Source organism: Ischnura elegans, chromosome 4 (genome assembly GCF_921293095.1).
Source record: "Ischnura elegans chromosome 4, ioIscEleg1.1, whole genome shotgun sequence".
NCBI lineage: Eukaryota > Metazoa > Arthropoda > Insecta > Odonata > Coenagrionidae > Ischnura > Ischnura elegans.
In genome coordinates, this window is record NC_060249.1 from 95287901 (window position 1) to 95311102 (window position 23202).

At 39.2% G+C, this 23202-nt stretch overlaps 1 protein-coding gene across 1 annotated transcript in view; it reads right to left on the bottom strand.

The window, feature by feature from the left end:
- Positions 1-23202, bottom strand: part of LOC124158194 (dynein axonemal heavy chain 2) — a 154769-nt gene that overhangs the window by 86359 nt on the left and 45208 nt on the right. Inside the window, exons 29-39 of the mRNA XM_046533382.1 lie at positions 17948-18026; positions 17313-17458; positions 10144-10327; positions 9374-9483; positions 7942-8057; positions 7749-7849; positions 4142-4351; positions 3866-4044; positions 3341-3430; positions 3122-3261; positions 1214-1355 (exon numbers count right to left, since the gene is read on the bottom strand). Of these exons, the coding sequence (XP_046389338.1) occupies positions 1214-1355; positions 3122-3261; positions 3341-3430; positions 3866-4044; positions 4142-4351; positions 7749-7849; positions 7942-8057; positions 9374-9483; positions 10144-10327; positions 17313-17458; positions 17948-18026 (1497 nt within the window). The remainder of the gene's footprint in view (positions 1-1213; positions 1356-3121; positions 3262-3340; positions 3431-3865; positions 4045-4141; positions 4352-7748; positions 7850-7941; positions 8058-9373; positions 9484-10143; positions 10328-17312; positions 17459-17947; positions 18027-23202) is intronic.

Below are 23202 nucleotides of genomic sequence, written 5' to 3' on the forward strand. Positions count from 1 at the left end.
TCTTCTAAATTAACATATAAAATTGCACTTATAATTACAAGTTCAATGAAATCTTCAAGAATATGAATCCATTGGCTATGCTGCAAATATTTCATTATATAATGCTGCAAACATAAATCGCCTCTTCAAAGCATTATTTCCTTTTTTTGTTGAAGTTAATGAATTAATCAATTGCTGATTTAAATTAAAAGAAATAAGCAAAAGGGTTGCCAAGGCTCAAGAGTCATGACAGGATAAGATGAATCAGTCAAAGAGACAACAACGACATGTATAATTTGAGATTAACACGATCATTTTTTACATTGATACTGTGGCTAATAGTTATTAATGGGAAAAGAGAATAACTAATTCCAATATTTTTAACACATTTCATGTACTTTGCCACTTTGGTTTCACAGTGATGCAAAGAATGTATGTAGGAGCATGGGTTTTGCACATTCCAATTTGTACAATAAGGTTTCCGACAAAAACCATAGATGTAATGTAAATCTGTGAGAGTACTTATGATGAAACCATTCCATCAGATGTGAATGTATTATTATTTGCTACAATTTAAAGAAGAAAATATATGTATGTGCATGGGTTATTCACGCTAACCCTACAAATATGAATTTTAATAAAAGAGTAGCAACAGTAAATAAAATGAAAAAATGATGTCACATAACCGCAAAAGTGAACAGAAATCCTATTTTCAAGGACTGTGGTGCAGTAAATATCTCTCAGAATGTGAAAGCAGTCGTGCAAAGGTGGCAGAAGTATGCAAATTTGATATCCTCTCCTTTTTAATGAATGTATCAACAAAATATTGACCAAATCCTTCCCTAATTCCCTTCTACTACCAATGAAATGTTGACCCAACCACCTTGTATGAACAAAAGCTATAAGGAGCTTCAAGGATAAGCTTCAAAAGAGGTCCCTCCAGTGCCTCACCCACTTCATATAACCAGCATCTAAGGTATTCACCTACTGGCTGACTTTTTGATGGCCAAAGGATATAATCTATTGGTGCAACTATAATACCATCATTCAGCACATGTCAGAATTATCACTATAGTTTATTAACAAATATAAATCCTGGCTATAATCATGGGTAGGTTACATAATCACAAACTCAAAATGGCCAATCACATATGATCCCTATTGGCAAGCTGAATAATTTAGCAAGTTAAAACATAAGTTATGTAATTTGTTGAACAAGTAGTAATTCAGTTACCTCAGAGACATTTTCATGGCCATACAGACTCACTTCAGCTAAACTCCTATTAGCTACTTCTAACAATGCTTCTTCAGGCCATCCCATATACCAGTCCAGTGTAGTGCAATTCACAATGGCAGGATACTGCCTTATTCGATTTCTGAAAAATAAAATTTTAAGCACACATTAATTACAACGGAAAGATTACGTACATGTATTATTTTATCTTGTTGAATTATAATCTCAAATGTAAAGACATTATGTATTTGAATATCCCCTGCTATCGCGCTTGTATTATTACATACATTGTTTTTTTTGCCCTTGCTTTCATGCACGTACATATTTCCTTACGGAGTGTGCGTGTTCGATGTTAATGGCAGAATAAAGTTTCTTGAGAGTAAGTGTCCATTTTATCTGTTTACAATGGCCTAATCTAACCATTACGTGACTCCTGCTACAACATATCTCATTTACTTTATTTGTACCTAGAGTAATTTTCAATTGTATGCGAAGGTTTTATTCTGTTGATCTTCATAAATGAATAAATATGAATGCACAATTTGTGTTGATATTAAAATCAGTCAGGAATTTCTGCCCAGATTCAGACAACACCTCTCAAAAAATTTAGAAAAGTGGATGAGATGGATGCTGCTGCGGAACATTGGCAGAAGTGTATTGTCTCTTCATATGAAGCTAGCTACTCACTAAAAACTAAGAAAGAGTGTTGCAATCTACCCTGGTGGGGAGCAGAGTAAGAAGGTCTCCGCAAGGAAACACGGAAACTCTTTTAAAAGCAAAGAGAACCAGACTGCCTCGGGATTGGGAAACCTTCAAAGATGCCCAACAGAGGTATAAATCGGCAATTAAAAGCTCTAAAAAGAAATCTTTGAGACACTTCTGCAAAAGTGTGGAGTCAGTTTTGCAACTCTCATGTTAGGATTTCATAAAATCATTTCAAAAGACCCGGAGGTTTCTCTTTTGCCCCCTCAGAGGGTTTCACATCTTCTGACAAGGAAGCACTAAGACTTCTGTTAGAATTCCACTTTCCTACCAAAAAATAGTTATAGAAAATGCAACACAGGAGGCTTCTCACCTGTATGGCATGGATGGACTGCAGATTAGCATCATAAATTACAATACTACTAGATGGGCTATGGAAGTTTTGGCCACTAAAAATCGGCTGGTAAAGATGGAGTTCTTCAACCGGCACTTCTCCAAGAGGGACAGGAGCTGGTGCTAATGGTGAGGATATTCTGCTCCTGCCTTACATATGGGTATATCCCAAAGAGGCAGAGAACCACCAAAGTTGTCTTCATTCCCAAACCAGGGAGGACAGACTACACTAAGGCTAGCTGATTTAGGGACATTGGCTAAAGTCTTTTCCACAGAAAACACTAGAGAAGATAAAATCTGATGCTTTCCCAGAGAATATATTCTACTAGAGAAGAAAGTTGACAGACACAACAGAGATGGCCACCTTTGGGATAATCCTCTCCATTTACATCAGCATGCATGCCAGAAGGGCAGGTCTGTGGAAACTGTACTCCATAATGTTGTTTGCAGGCTGGAAGAACGTGCTGGAACATGGTTTGCATGGATTGGGAGCTTTCCTGGATATAGAGGGAGCCTTCAATAACACATCTTTTGACCAAATCTGCCCCCAGCAGACAGGCATGGAGTCAATACACACGTTGTGAGATGGATCAGATACAAGCTTGAGTAGAGAACTGTTATGGCTAGCCTTAGGGGGAGCCCGATGACTGTGACACAAGGGTGTCAGCAGTAAGGGGTCCTAACTGGGGGACTGGAAATGGGTCCTAAGTGTTTCTACCAAAGGTCCTCCAATAAGGCCAGACTGCTGTATAACCTATATGCCTCTGTAATATTAAAATAAACAAAACTATACACAATACCATGCACACATACCTGAATGCATTTCCAATTGGACTCATGCACAAAACTATGTGCAAATTTGCTCGGACACGTTCAATGAAATATTTGAATATAGCAGAAGAGGTGAGAGCAATGCCTTCAGCTTTACAAGCACTTTGTAATGCATTTTTAATCTGAAAATAGAAAAAACTAACTACAGAATCCGTCAGATCTCTTTAACAGGAATAAAAGATCTCATGCTCACTAACTAACCTCTTCAAATTCCTCAGCTTTAAACAAATTAGGTATTTCTCCGCTACTCAAGATGTTATTAATTATTTCCAGGAAGTTCTCATCGACAACCTGCATAGATATAATTAATCCTATAACAATTGACCAAGAGAGCTAACCATTCTCCCAGGATAATAATAAAGTAACACATTTCAAAGAGGGCCAGCAATCTACTTAATGCAATCACTACTGTACTCTTAAAGTGAAATCACCATTTAACACTCATTTATGATTCATCTTTTCATATTTAAATACTTGAATTCTTTAATTACTTGAATTTTCAAATGACTTCATGAAGGTAGAGTCAAAGCAATTTTCGTAAGGGGATTGTTTGTGAAGATAAATAGAAGTTTCCACATAAATGTAACACTAATTAGTAAAAGACAATTATGAAGTATGTATGAATAGAAATCAATGAAAATAAGACAAATACGAAAAGGAGGCTCTTTAAATTTGAGTGAAGAATGATCTCAAGTTTTCATTTTACATGAGAATTTTTTTAGTTACCTGAGAGTCACTAAAAAGAAACATTGTCTCAATGCCATCAACACCAGTTCTTTGATACAGTGTTTTCAAATCTTCACGGAATTCTTGTACCCTGTATTGTTTCCTTATCTCAATTCTAAAACAATTATAGTCACATAAATATGAAGCAAATCTTGCTAAAGACTGTCTTCCACTTCCACCTAAATTTTAAAAAATAAATAAAAATAAGGCAATGAATATTTTGAATTCAATCTTATTAATTAAATATTTCCACAAATAAAAGACATTTTAAATTACCAATTCCAATCAGAAGCATGTTGCCACGAGGCTGAGATAAAACTCTAGTTATACGAGTAATATGTTCAATAGCATCCCGGAAGAGAACCAAATCCATTGGAACTACTCCAGGTGATTTATTGTACTCAATTAAAAACTGTTCCATACGTTTCTTAAAGGCTGGGAAATCCACGAAGTCCTCATAGATAAAATTTTCATTGGCAAAATCACCTAATTGTAAATAAAAATGCAGATAAAATAATACAAACTTATTTTCTATGGTGGATAGAGGCCTCTAACCCCAAAAATCCTGGAAATAACTTAGACTTTAGAAGCAGGATAAGCATACACATACATAAAGGAATATGTGAGTAATACATTTAAATCTCGAGTCGACTTGTACACTACTTGCGAGTATCAAGTATGATAATATCTGGGCCAGGCAATATAACAATGCATGTACCAACATATTTTCATTTTTCGAACCCCCTAGTGAATTTTCTCTTCTCAACGCTGAGCCTGATGCAAAAAGAAAAACATGATGACGAACAATGATGGCAATTGCATCAGAATTTGGAGATAAAAAAAATTAATGTCTCTTAACGAGTTTCATAAGCACAAATTGAAGCGAATTAACCTCTAGTAATACATCAACACTTTAAATACATAGGTACCTCTCTGAACTGCTAAGAAGAGCCCTGATTTTAATTATAATAAAGATTAGGGATGTGCGAATAGTATCCTCGAATACTCGAATACTAGAAAGTATTCGATATTCGAGATCTCGAATAGTTATGCAAAAGGTGTCGTCTCGAATACCTCGAATACTTTGAATTTCGCGTCATACACTGTCACTCGCACGTCGTTGGTAGTTGACTCGGAAAAATGAGGAGAACTCTAGTCGTTTAGTGCATGCAGCGCCGTTTTAGGCAAGCTGACGAACTACATCAAATTCGCGGGTTAGAGCGGTGAAAAGAGTTTGACATGGGGAACCGAAATTGATGGGGTGAAAAAAATCCGAAAATCCCAGGTGTCCCCCATCAAGAGAACCTCAGTGCCGTGGGATAGTGACATTGGCGCATTTCACACGATCTGCTATTCCCCCCACCTAATCTGACGATTTCCTCTTCTCCGATATCAAACATAAGTTCCCAGCTCGTGCAGGGATCGTATTACGAAGACCTTAGCTTCGAAAAAATATGAAGTTACCGGAAAATAATAGAATCGCATTTCACCCTTCCCTCTTTCTCCCTCACTGACCATTTTCCCGCATCCATCTTTTGATAAAAATAAGACGAGGTGTTTGCCATGTGTCCTTTGTGGCTAATAACGACTGGCACTTATTTTGAATCTTCCTCAGGCGATGAAACCACCATAGTGAGAAACACAGTGCCGTGGGATAGTGACATTGGCGCATTTCCCACGATCCGCTATCCCCCTCCATTCAGCGTTCGCCCCACCCCCTCCGACGATTTCCTCTTCTCCGAAATCAAACAAAAGGTCCCGGCTTGCGCAAGGATCGTATTACGAAGACCTCAGCTTCGAAAAAAATATCAAGTTACACAAGAACAATAAAACGCCCCCCCCCCCCCTCTACTCACCCACTGGCCTTTTTCTGCTTACCTGCTTCGAAGTTCCCCATTTCTGGAGGTCAACTGCTGCATGAGTCATCTACTAGCCCAAAAGTTGTCTAACAATGACTTTCGGCAATTGATATTACACTTTTATTCGATTGAAATATTAGTAATATGCGTGTAATTTAAGAAAGAATAAGACCAAACACGACGTATTTCTGACTTTATTTAAGCATTTTACGCAGGAAAATAAATTCCGGAAAGACGAAGACATACGACGGAGGCTTAGCATTTTGGCGTAATGCTCAAATAGGGTGCTTTCCTATTATTTTTTTATTGCCTAAATCGAAATATTAATACTCCTGGAGTACGTATTTCATGCTTTTACACTATTAAATGACGATATCTATTTTTCGCGATTAAATGAAAAGTGAACATTTTCAAGCGCGCGAAAACGCGACGGGTAAGTATGAATGCCGATAAAAACTCCGCGTGACGTCGTTCTGCTTCCCGCTGCCGTGAGTGAGGTGACCTTGGGGCGAGGCTCTGAGAGCTAATACGACGCAGGATGCTAGCAGGTAGCCGAGTACCATGCTAGCTGGTAGCGCTTGGCTAAAATAAGGATTATTAATACCTTATCAAGCGAAGAAAACTTTCCGACCTTAGCCAGTTTTAATAAGTGATTATTAAGACATGTTTCCCTCAGCTTTGTGCCTCATGCATGCATTGGTAACCTCAGACGATGTAAAACTCCTATCCTCTCGTGTCGAAACTAGGTCCCTGTGATGTCACGTGGAGTTGCATCGCATGGGCGCCAATCTGGCCTTTTTCAAATGAGGATAAAATTGACTATTGCCATTCGCCTAAACTGGGATTACTAAAACCAAATAGTTTGTATATTGTGAATACACCAATGGTGGGTAACAAATCACAATCAATGCCTTTCGTTTTCTTTAATTAAGGAAACTACCCTATTGTTTACATAAAATTAAAATATTCCATTAATCAGCCAAATTCCTGTTTGAATCCTTTAAAGGCAATTACAATTACTCACCAAAATCTTGGGTTTCCTGCTGCATAGGCGACCTAGTCAAACATTTTCACATTCATGGTTTAGTATTCGAGGTATTCGAAATTCGAGGTATTCGAATATTCGAGCAATGATTTGATATTCGAATTCGAAATTCAAATTCGAGAAATCTACTATTCGACCCATCCCTAATAAAGATGTTATATGTAATTGAATCGTGTAGGATTTGATACTTTCAAATTCTCAAGCAGAAATAGCATTTGTTCTCTATGTTCAGGCAGGAGGTTATCTCTCTCCATGTTACAGTATTGGGGTATTACTGCCTGCAGAAAATTGTTTTTCTCCACACACTTGGGTGGCTGGAATGGACAAGTACTTTCTTGCCAAAATTGCAAGATTCAGGAACACAGGGATTTTTATTAAAATCATAACAACGATTTTTACTGATATTGAATCTTCCTGGAATTTAGGTGCACAAAGTGAACAAATAATAGAACTTAGCTTCAAAGACCTAAATAAACCATTATTTATTTCTTACTTCCTTTAAGTAAGGTTTCTTAACCCATTGATGCCACTCCTCTCCTTTCAGGACAGTCAAGTTTAGTGGCATGCGCTGATGATAAGCCTCGGGTAAGCTCTAACCGTAAGAGTAATTATGCATCCAGCATGCCATGAGCTAATTTTTTTTTAAAGTTCAATTAAAAAATGGAAAATGATTGTTATATTTAATTGAAAGTGATTTAACAAAATAATAAAAAAATCACAATACATACTATGATAACTTAACTTGTTAATATAAATGAATAACAAATAGGTTTTTGAAATGTTCATCAAGTTTCAATCTACAATATTAGTTGGGCATCACCAAATGTTTCCTCATCAAAATTTTGGCTGAACAAAAACCACCCTAGTATAGTAAAAAATAAACAGTGGCAAATATGTAATAGTACCAATTGGACACCATTCCTTGAATCTAGGCCCGTAATAAGAAAAATTTGGCACAACACTAACAGTCCATACTCACCAAATATTGGAACTACTCTTCCTGGGCAAATGGAATGAAAAGTTACATCAAAATATTCTCCCAGCTGGAAAACCATTTTATTTTCAAACCATCCTTTATCTCTGTAAAAAAATCAAGGAACAATTCATTGGCATTTCTTACTAATGGCAATTATTATTCCATAAGTTTTTAATAATTACAAGGATTGGCTTACTTTAGGTCTATTAGTCTGTCACAGAAAACTCTGAAACATTCATGTATCCAAAGTCTGAGAAAAGAAGCTTTTGATGTTTGGTGCTCATTATGACTTCTAAGGAGACCTTGAAATACCTGTGTAAAATAAAATGATTTCATGATTCAAAATCCTCATATCATACACAATTTTTGTTTCATCAGTCAAAACTATTTCCAATTTAACTACTACAACACATACAGATATTGAAATACAGACTTCATTTTTATTCTATTATACAATCAATTATAGGGCTATCTAGTCTAATCTTGTTGCTTGCTAAGCTTGTAATGCTAAAACCCACTAATGTAGGATTTGAATCAGTAACTTCAAAGCTACCCAGCAAACAAGATCCTGCTCCTCATCAAAGAAGCCAGGTAGATGTATTTCCGCACAATTTAAAAATGAAGGTCAAGAAGAGTAAAGTTCACATTAAGAAGAAGAAGATAAGTCAAAATAACAGAGTAATAGCATTAAAATTCAGATTCACACCCAAAAATGCCTGTAACGAGAATTTAAAACATTAAATTTATAGAAATATCACTAAAAGGGATGGAAAAAAAAGCAAGGAGGTTCATCACCTCACCTGAAAAGAACCCTGCATATTACAGTCAAACGTGTTGGGACTAGAAAAATATTTTTCTAAGTAAGATAAATTAAAATGGAACGTATCATACAGATAGTTAACCAAGATAATTAATGAGATATTTTTCCATAAAAAAATAAGCATTAACCCTTTGCGGTCCAATGTCGAGGCTGGCTCAACAAATTTAGCTCTACAAGCACTTGGCTTGTCATAGCATCAGGTCTTACTTCGAGTTGAGCTCGACATCAAGATGAAGCGATTTATACAAGGGCAATGTTTCTAGAGATTACTTGATCTGCCATCAACTCGAAGTTAGACCTGATGCTACGACAAGCCTAGTGCTCGTAGCACTAGACTTGTCGAGCCAGCCTCGACATTGGACTGCAAAGGGTTAGAGGGGATTGGAAAGATTTTACATTAATTCAACTGTGAAATGAAATTTTGAGATCTGCATAGATGTTGCCAATATCCTTTGCTGTCCCTGGCAGATCCCAAGGGTACTAATAATTTGTTATCCCTAATGCTTGCTGGGCTGCAATAAATGGATTCTGATTTGTTTGATTATGGCAAATACAACATCAAGGAAACACATCCGAGATTGTTTTCCGTAGCTTTCATTTGAATAGCCTAAATATTAAAGTCTCATACATGAACCACCAACCTCATAATCCAGAGATTAAAAACTAATTATTTAGCATGGATATGGATATCAACTGAACATAGATGGCAGGGGAAAGATTTGTCTCTAAAGCTACAAGGAAAGGAATTACTGTATAAAATAATTACGATTAACCATATTAGGAAAAAAATAACTCAGAGATACATTACCTTTGAAATGTCACGCAGGTTGAAAAGATAATGTATTTTGGTTGGTGTTGGTAGCATTTTGGCAACAACAGCATTATACAAATCAATTGTAGCATTAGTAATGGGTGTTCCTGAAAAACAAGAGATAATAATTTTACATATTCCACATTATTCATCCATAAGTAGATATTTAAATACAAATACGAAAATAGAGAGTAGATACTTCCTCACTTCCATAATACATGAAAAACGGAAAAAGTTTACAACTTAAAACAACAACTTTATTCATTCATGCACTTAATTTAGGATTAAGAAGTCTATATTTAAAGCTATAAAATTAATGATTTGGTTTTAACCCGTCAACACGCACGGGCGCCATGTGGCACCCAGTGCAGTGCCGAGCCAATACTTTTCCAATGCATTTAATATGTGAATTTTAGCGTACATCTCGGCGCACATACTTAGTAGAAGGTTTCCTCTATTATTCAGCCAGTTTGAATTGTGGGTATTGTGTTGAGCTCATATGTACCATATTATATAAAAATGAACTATGTGTGGTTAAAGAAAAAAACTTTGGGCGCTGACGGGTTAATGGTGCAAAAGAGTTCATGCAAATGAATGCCATCTAATGATGAAAATGATAACTAGAAACAAAAAGACAATCAAAATTTTCCATTAACATTACACATTTCTATACATGAGATCAGACAAGAAAACTTCCATTCCACAACAATCCCAGTCCATTTAACTTTTCTATTAAAAAAAGATATTTCATCTTACGAGTACTTTACCAATTGGTTTCACATCATCATCAAAATCAGCAAGCTTCTGGCTAATCATTGTTCCAAAAATTCTTTCAATTTGAGATGTACTGGGGAAAGTCATGTTTACCACATTGAAGCAGCTTAATAGTCGGTTTGATATGACATTTCTTCCACCTCCAGGGGGACCCATTGCAGCCATGAGAAGCATATCCTAGAATGTTTTAAATTACAATCGTTAGCAATGAGTATTCTTACTATCATAGTGAGAGACCAAAATTCAGCAAGTTCAGAAATATCCCAAAACTCACAATCTACAATGTCATTTAAACTATAAAGGATGTTAACTTACTACTGTCTTTTAGACTTTGAAAAAATTTCAATAATTTACTAAATAATTCAAACCTATCCTTTACTATAGCTACACACACCCATTTACCAGAAAAACTAAAAGACATTACCAGGGTTCCCACTCTACCTGAATAATGAAATTCACTGCTATTTCCAGGTTTTCACGGTTATTTTTCAGGTTTTCACGTTTTTTTTCAGGTTTTCATGGTCTCAATTTCGCTAAATTCACGGTCGTTAATAAGCCAACAATAAGAAAATCACTAGCCGTATATCAACAGAAAATTAACGTACGTGACAAACGGCCGTGAATGTTAACGCCGCAACAAAAAGTGATATCTGTTATGACGTGATCTATCGTTTGCAAAATTCAGGACCGACAAAAGGAGCAGCCCAACCGCCCTCTTGCCTGGACACCGAATACCCTTCGGGCCTTCTTCCGTCCGGACACTCGAGGTCCTTTTTTAATTCCTCGCCGAGAGATTGTTTTTTGCGCACGTTGTTATTACTGCACAGTAACCGAATTTCCCCCACCCCAATATTTATTATTTAACGAAAAATATTTTTTTTTAATTGTTTATAGAATATGATAAATTGATCCTTTCTTATTTAACGGAAAATATTTAATGAAGATTGTTTATAGAACATAATAAATCGAAAAACAATTTCATACACCGTATTAGCACGAATCTAAGACGAACACGATTCTAAGACCACCCTCCTTTTATGGAACTCCACTAGGGGAAAATTTTTCTTTCCTAATAACGATACGATTATAAAATGAATGCGGAAAAACGATAAATGCTTTATTTTTTTGCTAGGTTGCCTATGTCCTAGGAAACGCAGGATTTTGGCGAGTAATTAAGATATTCATTAAAGGTTTCAAACAATATTTTAGATAATAACAGGAATACCTAGTAGTACTTTATCAAGACACAAAGGTCATATTGTTAATTCGACCCGTCTCTTTCAAAATTCTGAAGGAAAACGCCATCTCACTAAAAAAATGTTTGCTCTCCACTCGGCATTTACACTGCTATTATGGATTTCAGTCTGATGTAAAAATTCTTATCCATCAAACACCATTTCCAGTACACGTATTCACGAGAGCAATGAGCATGTTATGCCTAAAACAACCGCATTTGCCGGCGCAGTGACTGGTTGTGAGATGGATCACAAAGGCCAAAAATAGTCTATTACTTCAATTGTTCCTGTCTAATGAATATATTTTTAATATAATTGAGGTAGTGTGTAAAGCGTGAACAATGTTGCGTTAATCGTCAGCGGCACGCCCACCTGGATCTTTGCCTTCATCTCTCTACTTGTTTTCTCCAGGTAGCTCACTCTACCCCCACCCCTACCGTCATATGCTAGCGGACAACCCAAGGCGCTCTGCAATATTCACGCGCATCTAGCCCAGATTCTTTTCTTCATGTTCAATTATTTTCAGTCCATCTCTTAAAGTTCTCAATAGTTTCTTTGGAGGGGCCATGGTCCGAAGACGAATAAAATTAAACGAGTGAAAATGAAACCTGACTTTATTAAACCCACATGGAAAACACTCAGTGGTTCGAAGTCCAGCCACCCAGGAAAGTAGGGAACCACTCGTACGAGGTGAAGTTCGGAACTGATGCTATCGCGTACGGGGGTACGCAGAGCATACTGCAGAGGGCTAAGCGTGACCATATGACTGCGCCATGAAATTTTTTGCCCTAAAGATACCCATTCTTTTCTAATTAGCGTAGCGCCAGATGAGCAGATGAGTTCGGATTGTTACTGGGGAGAAACAAAAATCCTGAGAAGATATCCCTTCGTCAGCAACTCTGACAAGTGAGACTTATAGTATAGCTCGTAAATTGATAACTGATAACAACCTGATATCATGTTTTCGGAACAAAATGCCGAATTAACTGCCAAGAAGCTCAGCTACGAGGATATAGCGTTTCGCCAAAAACGCTATATCCACGTAGCTGAGCTACCATTCTTAGATGTCCTCGTGAAGAAGAAGACCGACGGGAGACTAGGCCATGAGGTCTACAGGAAAAAGACCCACACGGAGCAGAGAACGCGTCCAACACACACGAGCAGAACTCCATCGCTACTCACTTCAGCTTTACCGCCTACACCTAGAGATGGGCGCCGTCTTGAAATCGGATAACTGGACTAAATTGGACCAAATCACTTGGGAATCTGCCTTCAACGTCTTTTCCGGGACAAGGGAGAGGCAGATAAAGAAATTTGATAACCTTCACAACAAGCAACACCAAGGGCCAGAAGGAGACGGCCCTGAAAAGGACCGCGACGTCATTAATCTGAGCGGCCATGAGTTATCGAAAGCGGCGATCTCCGTGCTGTCCAAAGGGCTCAATTTCGCCATTGCGCCTAGCAGAATACCCATGGAAGACATCATTACAGGAGTAGAAGATGCCGTCCGCAAACTAAATAAACAAGAAGCTGACGACATCCGAGATGAAGTGGGACGCATCTTACTCCAGTCAAGGCCACCCAAGTCGAATATTCCCAAGGATGAGAGAATCGCAATCAAGGAACTGAGAGAAAACGACGACCTGATAATACTGCCCGCAGACAAAGGAAACGCAACCGTCGTATTGGACAAGAGAGAATACCAGAGCAAGATACTCGCCCTCTTGAATACGGAAGTCTATGGAGTATTGAAGTCTGACCCGACGTCAAGTATACAGCAAAAAACGAAAGATATCATGTACCAATCATCAATCCCAGTGGAAGAGAGGAAAAGACTCATTGAGCCGGCTCCCAAACCACCTCGGCTGTACGGGCTCCCCAAGATCCACAAGGTGGGCATCCCTCTTCGCCCCATTGTTAGTGCCGTGGACTCACCCACGCACAAATTGGCAAGATACCTTGCGAGTCTCCTGAAACCCTTCACCGGTATGACGTCGACCTTCGTAAGGAACTCATCGCATTTCGTGCAGATCTGCAAGGACACGGAGACCACAGAGACTGATCTCCTAGTGAGTTTCGACGTGGAGTCCCTTTTTACAAGCATACCAGTGGAAAAGGCGGTGCAGGCGGTGCGAGCACTCGTATCGGAAGGATTACCGCACGACATCCCGAAGATGGTGGAGTTTTGTTTAAAGAACTCATATTTCCTTTGGAATGGGAAATTTTATGAACAAAAGAAAGGTGCGGCCATGGGATCTCCTCTCTCGCCAGTCATCGCCAACCTCTATATGGAAAAGTTCGAGGAGCAGGCGCTGAGTACCTATAGGGTTGTACCTAAACTCTTCCTAAGATACGTAGACGACACTTTCGTCATTTGGCAGCACGGAGAGAAAGAGCTGTATCTATTCCTACAGCATTTAAACCAGCAAGACGACTCCATCAAGTTTACGATGGAGATAGAAATAGACAAATGCCTACCATTCTTAGACGTCCTCGTGAAGAAGAAGACCGACGGGAGACTAGGCCATGAGGTCTACAGGAAAAAGACCCACACGGAGCGGTACCTACAATACTCTTCACACCACCATCCACTGCAGAAGAGCTCTGTAATCAGGACCCTATTCCACCGAGCCCTAACTATTTGTGACGACAATTCCCTAGATAAGGAGAAAAAACACCTGAGGAAAGTAATGGAGAAAAATGGATACCACCGAGATATCATCCGGAGGGAAGAAAGGAAAGCGAATATGGCCCTTTTAAAGACCGGTGACCAACCTGCAGAAGAAAAATCGAAACCTACCGCTTTCCCAATGATCCCCTATGTTGCAGGAACCACAGAGAGGATTTCACGCGTTCTCGGCAAACGCAATATAATCACAAGGTTCAATTTCGTCTCCAAAACCAGAAGCCTTCTCGTCAGAGTAAAAGACCGAGTTCCTACGCAATCGAAGAGCGGAGTGTATGAAGTCAAGTGCAGCTGTGGGAGTAGCTACATACGCCAGACCTCCAGATCCCTCAAGTGCCGCCTAATGGAGCATCAAAGGGCAACTAAAAACAGACAATTTCGACTTTCTGCCATAGCAGAGCACATATGGACAGGCCCTACCCATAACATCAATTTTGACGAAGCAAAGCTTATTTCCGAAGAAAGGAGATATTTTCCACGCCTGATACGGGAAGCCATCGAAATAAGCAAGACTCAAGATAATTTCAATAGGGAAGACGGCTATCCCCTTCTGCATGCCTGGAAACGAGTTTTGCGTGGAAAAAGACACAGCAGCGACAGCCAATCACAGATGACCTAGCCTCTACGGACAGATATATAAGGCGGCCAATTCACTGCATCATTACTTCACTGACCTGAAGAAGCCGACTGTAACGCCGGCGAAACTGTCGTCCGAGAACAATGGACCCACGCGGTGTATTACCCGAAAGAGACGTATCTTCATACTCATCGACCCGCGGAAGCCTGCATAAGGACCTTTTTTTAATTTTGAAGAAGAGGAAAGCGTCAGAAGGGGGGAGGCGAATACTGAATGGAGGGGGATAAAGGTTCTTGGAAAATGCGCTAATGTTACTTTCCCACGGCACTGAGCTTCTCCCAATGGTAGTTCCATCTCTTAGGGAAGATTCCAACTATGTGCTTGTCGTTATTAGCCATAAATGACACATTGTATTTATTTCGTCTCATTTTCGTCAAACGATGGATGCGGGAAAATTCTGCGTTGGAACCGCGATCTTCAAACGATCAATGCGAGAAACGATACTTCGGGGAACGATAGATGCAGGAAAAAATTACATTGTCTATAAGGAACTTTATTTGGGACCAGAAACGGCGAACGATCAATGCGGAAACAATAGATCGAGGTTCCACCATATAACTTTCTTTTGAAAGCGGGAGTGTAATGACTTCTTTTCTCTGAATACTCTGAAACCAAAACTGAATCGATCTCTCTAATCAGAGGCAAATCATGTTCCCTTCTTACCGTTGCTCTGGGAAAAATAGAACGACTTTGCAGCAGTTTATATCGCGACGGCATTGAGGCTTTAAAGGCACAAACAAACAGCATTACCTTAGATAGCACAAAACAGAGGAACTGGATCACCACCGACAGTAAATAACTCCACACAAACTTTCCGGTTGCAACGTAAAACTGGCAAGTCCCAGGTCGACGCATGCGAAAATCGTGCGATGCTGTGTTGCCATAAGCAGAAATCTTCTCTCGTTTTCAGGGGCTTAAAGGCCGCAACGCCCGAGAATTAGTAACGTCGCGCCGAAAGCTCGCTGTCAACCGGTTCAAACGCAGGGAGCGTAGTGTCCACAGCGCATGGCAGGTTGTCAAGGCTAGCGGTCTTCCAGTCACAGGATTGAGGGTGCTGAATAAACGTTCAAATTTTTCGACACAAAGGCCATCTAGATTTAGTTTTGAAAGTGGTCGCTGCAGCCAGTGGGAAGGTTAATTGGGTGGAAGGGGGACTAAGCAGTGACTGAGGGAGGGAAACCAAGCCAGTCGAGGAAAGTAAACAAGCTGATGAGAAGTGGTGTCATATTTCAGGAGGGGAAGAGAAAAGGCTTGCGCTGGGGAAAGATGTTTTTTTTCTTCAGGCAACATTCGTTCCCACGCTTTTCTGACCCAAGGGACGATGCTCGCCACAATGAATGGAAGTGCGCTCACTACGAATGAAGTTGAAAATTTCTGGGAAGGTATTATTATCAAGATTGAGAGATTTTTATGGTTTAAGGACGAAATTCACGGCTTTTTCCAGGTTTTTTCACGGTAGACGAAATTCACGGCTAATTCACGGTTTTAAGGTTTTCACGGTTGAGTGGGAACCCTGCATTACATAATAAGTACAGCAGGCTCCCGATTATCCGGCTGCGGTATATCTGTGTTGTGGATTATCCGTGCATGATTTTCACTCTCGCTCAATATTTTCCGCGATCTTTATAAAAAAAAAATTGGACGTAAAATCACCAGAATTACTCATTAATGCTACAATATACTGGGCTTATTGTTTCCATTTTAATCCCCTTCGTAAAACGGAATCGATCGCACACTATCTGCATTCACGGGAGCAGAGATCTGTGTTCCTGTTTTCTAAGCTGCCTCGCAGTGTGTGACAGCACACCGTGATCACGGATACCCGTCCCGTAGCAGTTGCAACCTGGGCAACTTGTGCGAGGCGTGACTATGTGGTGTGGTGCCTGACAGTGTAGTTTCCGACGTCGAACAGTGCTTTTGAAGCATTTGTGCTAACCACTTTTCTGTATCCATGATCACACAGCCATGGATGTGTGGTTTTCAAAACCAGGCCTTATATGGAGCATTAATAATACGAGTAAAACCATGTTATCGCCGCTAAAAAGATCGCGAACTGGCAAAGAAAGCTCTCAATGAGTCCGGGAAGCACTTAATAATAACAGACTAACTTCATACAAAATAACATATTGTTTGTTTTACGTAAATTACGAACATTACAAAACATTAAAGTGAAATTTTGGGTTATCCATGTTTTCCATTTATTAGTGCGGTCTCTATCCATCGTTAGCCCGGATAAGCGGGAGTGTGCTGTTCATACAGTACATTATTCTTAAGAAAAATTGGCAAAAAAAATGGCTCAAAGAGAATTTGAAAAAATTATGTTGTCATGGTCACTTGATAACAACAAAAAATCAAATGCAATGTTGTGATATATGCAGCCACTCCGAAATTTACGCTGTTTATAAACTTCATGGCGTACATTGAAAATTGGGAGTCAAGTCTCTCCTCATTTGCACACAGCAAGAAAATACAGATAGCTACTGGAATTTCAGTATGTCATTGGATCCCTACCAATTCTTTTTTAATATTATATGAGAAGAGTATCATAAATCAACATAATATTATAATATCAGAATTTAAAAATTGTTACCAATTTATACTCACATGAATGTGCATAGGAGTCTGCTTTTCACGATTATAGCAAAAACCATAATCAATTATTTGCCGAATTAGTTCAAGGGGAGGCTGGGCTCCATATATCTCTCTTGCAGGCATGTTGAAGTCATCCATGAAAGTGACAAGTTTATTTCCTGATTGAATAGAAATAGTATGTCTTGCTTAAACTTCAAACTATTGAGTAAAGTAAGGGTTTTGAATAATGTTTCTTTCTCAAAAATAATAAGAAAATTGAAAGGCACCCTCTCCATAAGGAGTAGTCACAACAACAGTACAAAAATGTAGCCCAAAATCCAACCCTCCTCCTTATGAACACCAGTAGCAAGTCAAAATATTCTCCATATTTCCCTTATTAGTGGAAAGGATGATGGACCTTCCATCCAATCTATATTATCACATCATTCTATATCTCTTCCATTAATCTATATCCAAACATTAATTGCTCTCAAGGGCACCGGAAATATTGACCCAGATCACATTGATGCCAACTTGGGATTACATATAATAAATTCCATTCTCACTCTCTCATTTTGCTGTACTCTCTCGTACAGCAGGAATGAAAGCCACACATTCATAACAAGGGCTTCAACTACCCAATCATTCCTTGAATATCTCCAACCTACCTGCTGCTGGTACATAAATTCCTTTGCTTCTTTTTTCCATTTTACTTATAATTATATCTTGGACATTATTTGAGGAGGTCTGAAATTACAAAATTAAAGTTAAATATCTTTACATGACAACTCTTAAAATGCAGAAAAATAAATAAGTTATCAAGAAAAAGCATAAACCAAGAAGAGAAATTGAAAGTGAGAATATACGCAAAGTTCATTGCTACATAAAAAACGGAAAGACTTCTAATTACTAGGATTTTTCATAAATGGTCAAATGATGATCCTCTATCACATGTAGTTATTTGTGCAAAATTTGAGGCTTTATTTGAATCTATAAAAGAAGATAAGGATTGCTCCAAGACATCTAGTGGAAGCTTCAAGACAAAAGGGTCTGGGTGACACAAGAATTGTTTTAAGTCTGGTTTGAAAATTTGTCACCTTCTGGCAATGCATTGCAAACACCTGAGCTAGCATGTTTTTTTCCTAGATGTTAGCCCACTGGCAGATTAGGAGGAAATTTCAAAAGCATGTTCGAATGATTTTTTTAACGGGATAAAAGTCTTTGAATGCGTACCTATGATTTTTGAGGATATTTTAAACTATAAATGTTTATAAAATTAAAAGTTTTCTAAGACTAATAATAGGAAATTTGATACCCAACAACTATGCTACCATGAGAAAAGCATCCCTATCTTCATAGTTTTAAAATGCTCTCATACAATGCAAATTCTTATAGTGCAAAGACCCGAAGGAAGACACCCTTGCACTAAGCAAGGCATGGGTATATATAGAGTCCTGGTCAAAGGATATGAACCATTTGGCCCTGACCTGAGAACACCACTTTTAAAAGCTCAACAATCAATCCAGAATTTACAATGCTACTCCTCCCATCCTGGTCTCAAGGAGGTTCATTCATGGAGGCCTAACCCTAAAATGGACATATTTGGAATGAAAGGGCTCTCTCAAAAGCTCACCCTCCCTGAAAGAGAATGCTCGAAAATTTTCCTGATTTTCACATACATAATCTTAAGAGCTGCATCAGAAAAGAACCTTCATTTTCTTCCATCACATAAAATATTTTGCAAATCCTATTTTAAAGTTGGCAAAAAGTAAAAAGCTGTTATACACTTTTAAAAAAGTGTGAAACTACTTGACTTCCAAATTCAAAATATATTTTATTCTAATAATTTACTTGGTCTTTCCCGTATGAATGCCTTATTATCAATAAATGGTCAATGAATCTGAAGAGAGTGGGGGTGAGTAATTGTAAGTGAAACCTATTCTTTGAATAATTTGTAAATTTTTTAAAAGTGAACTTTTGGAATAATTAAGTTTCAGTTATGTGATAAGAACCACTGTCTCTTTTCACTCACCCTATATAACAAAGTATGAAAAATTTTTAGAGCTTAATTCTATTTCAAAGTTTATTTGGACCAATCATATGCTGCAGCACAACAGCACATTCCAACAGCACATTTTGGTACAACATCCATCAATAGTCATCATCAATAAATAGGGACATGCAAAAGTCGCAAATGCGATAACGCGAATTTTAACGCGAATTCCGGGATTTTCCCGCGAAATACGCGATTTCCGGGGTTTTCCCGCGAATACGCGAATTTCGTGTTAATTGCGATTTTCTCCAATTCATGGGCGATTTTCACTAACTCAGACGCGATTTTCACCATTTTTTTATTCAGCTCATGCTCCTCCCACGAAATTATTTTTCGAGACGTACATTTAAGCGGTAATTTTTTCACTGCATTGGCTGCTTTCCGACGCGGCGAATTTCCATGGGCCGCCGTTCACGGCACAGCGCCGTGAGATGTCTCGTTAGAAAGTGGCCTGAATTTCACGGAACCGTGCCGTGAACGGCGGCCGGCGAAAAGTAGTTGCGTTTGAAAGTAGCCTCAAGGTAGCACGATGTGTATTTCACGTCATAAACGGCGCACCGCCAGGCCGGATTGAACCTTGCCTTGCTGACCGTCAACAACGCCGTGCCGTCAACTGCGCGAGTCGACTCGCTTGCAGACATGCATTGAGACCAATGGCTATTTAAAAGCACAGTGCCGTGCCGTTGACGACGGGCGGAGCAAAGCAAAAGTCTGAAAGCGGCAAAAAGTGGCTGTGCGCCGTCTATTCCGTGAAATACACACGGAGCTACATTGTGGCAGCTTTGTGCCAAAACGACTTATCGCCGGCCGCCGTTCCCGGCACAGCGCCGTAAAATTCAGGCCACTTTCCGACAAGATGACTCTCTCCCAGATAGCACAAAGTAAGTGAGTTAACCGTTTCTTATGGTTTTCTTACGGAAAAAATTGATAAGCAGCTTATCGTAAGCTAAGGGACTTATATAAGGCAAGGGTAAGATGTTAGGGGCGTTTAGGTAAGGAATGCCGTCAAATATCCTCAGGCAATGTAAGTCACTTCTGTTGGAGCGCCAAAGGCGGCTGAACAGCGTACTACACATGCTACGCGGCTCATCTTGACATGAATTTAAAGGCTATTGGGGAAATTTAGCGAGTTTTTAGAAGGGCTGAACAACTGATAACAGATTTTCCCGTAAATAGAAAAAAATTAATAACTGCAAGCAACCGGCTAGTGAAGATATAAAGCATAGTACAAGTACTCTATCCATGCGGCGGAAAGAAAAAAAAATAACGTCAGGATGGATCCGAACGTGCGACCCTCGGAACCGAAGTATAACTCGCTAACCACTACACCACGGCAGTTGTTGAGAGTAGGTGGCGTAGTTACTAATTAAATATCCAATTATGTAAAAAAACTTGTTTGGCGTGTGCATGAAAAACTGAATTTATTCAAGGTCCATACATTTTAACATTTATGAATTTTAAATTATGGTTTGATAACCCGACTACTACAATATGTATTTTAGATGTTCCTTCCGGCATTTTTATATTATTCTACGTTGGTATTCTTGTGAAATTGTGTTTTTCTTACGACCTTCGTTAAGCTATCAGTTCATAAATGTGAATGATTTTCAAATTATGGCGGTATGATGTTATTTCTCCTCATAATATAGAAGCGCCAATAATAAAAACATTGTTTTAATGCATAAAGGCCTTAATTAACACTCTGTAACGATGGGATAATAACAGCATCTACGGAAGTGCTGAAAGTTTGGCATCCATTTTGCCATTACTCTGGATGTTTGTCGCCCTGGCCGTAAGAAACCCATAACAAGCTTACTTGAGAAGCGACTTCCTTATTTCTTCCTTTCACCTTATCTCAATGACTTATAATGTGCTAGCTGGGCTGGATTTCACGGCGCTGTGGCGGGAACGGCGGCCCGCGGAAATTAGTCGCGTCGGTGAGCGGCCAATGCCGTGAAAAAATTACGGCTTAAATTTACGCATCGAAAAACAATTCCATGCAGAGCAGAAGGAAAAAAAATGATGAAATTCGCGTCTGAGTTGGTGAAAATCGCCCATGAATTGGAGAAAATTCATGGTTTCCACGAAGAAACACCCTCGAGGAAATAAGGCGACTTGTTTGTCCGGAGGATGTCTAAACCGCATTCACGATGTCTACAAAGTAGCCAAAATGCCATGGGAATCTGGGAATCTGATGGTTGACTTAATACAATTACTGGAGGGTTCAAACTATCAAATACTCACATTCTATAAAGAGTTAACCCTTTCGCTACTAATGACGACAATATGCGGCAGGACGTTTCTTGACCCGGGAGACGAAAGGCGAAAATTTTCGTCTGAGATTTTCCTACGCAGGCCTAATGCCGAAAATACGTTTCCTTGCTCTCCTCCTTTTATGATATTTGTGGGTTAGCAAAGTCTTAGTTTCGGGACCCAACACAGGCCAACACCATGGACTGGCAAAATCTGTAACTTCCGAAATCCGGAAGCATGAACTTAGACCCTCGTCTCTTATTACCTCTCTTTGTGGCAAGGGACCGCAGTCATACACTTGTTCATTCAGTTAGTTTGCAAAATAAATATATGGTTCTTTCTCAAAAAATATAAACAAAGAATTGAATTCTTAGTCTTTTGGCAGCGTTTACAATTTTTAAACGAAATTCTATCACAAATATTAACTTATATCTCGATTTCAGTATAAAATCAACATGGAAATTGTTAATGCATTAAATTCGTTAATGCTGATGGTAGAGCTTCATTCAAAATTTTAAAATTCTCAGAATAAATCGAGGAATTCAATTGAAAGTCTGCAATTTACGTGCAAGCAACAATCATCCATATAGCTAATTCACATGAACAAAGCATGAGTTGACAGCAAACCAATGCTGCTGGTAGGGTTGTAAACCATGAAAGGAGGGAGACCAACTACCCTCAGAGTCCAAGATAATGCAAAATGCCCACTAGGAAGGATCAGAAAAGGTTGGTGTTGAGAGTGTTTGATTATCTGCAAGACCTTTAACAGATGTCCAACATAAATGCTCCGTACAGAGGAGACCGAAGAGTCTCTTGGGGCTCAGTCCTGCATTCATGCTAAGGAGAGAACTCCACCATTTTGAAAGAGTTAAGGAAGTTAAAAATGAGCCTCCAGAAAGTTCATAAGAGTATGTACTTTTTTTTTAGATAAAACCACTTATTACATCTGCAAAACATGAAAACCTCTAAAGCAGCTGCTGTAAAGTCAATACCTATGCAGATGGCTGAAAAAGCGTCAACCAAACTTAGTTCTCTTATGGTAGAAGACCTAAGCAGAAAAATAGGTACAGTAGACTCCCGATTATCCGGCTGCGGTTTATCCGGGTTGCGGATTATCCGTGCATGATTTTCACTCTCGCTCAATTTTTTCCGCGATCTTTGTTTTTAAAAATCCTACGCAAAATCACCAGAATTACTGCATCAATGCTAGGACATACGGGGCTTATCATTTCCGTTAGAATCCCCTTCGTAAAACGGAAGCGATCGCGCTCTAGTTGCATTCACGGGAGCACCGTGTTCCTGTTTTCCAAGCCTCGCAGTGCGCGACCGAGCTCCTTGATCACGGATACAAGTCCTGCAGCAGTTTCAACCCGGGCAACTTGTGCGAGACGCGAGTACGTGGCATAGTGCCTGACTGTGTAGTTTGCGACGTGAAGCAGTGGTTTTGAAGCATTCGTGCAAACCTTTTTCCTGTATCCGTTATCACACAGCCACGGATGCGTGGTTTTCGAAACCAGGCCATACACAAAGCATTAATAATACGAGTACATCCACGCTATCGTCGCTAAAAAAAGATCGCGAACTGGCGAAGAAAGCTCTCAAGGAGTCCTGGAAGCA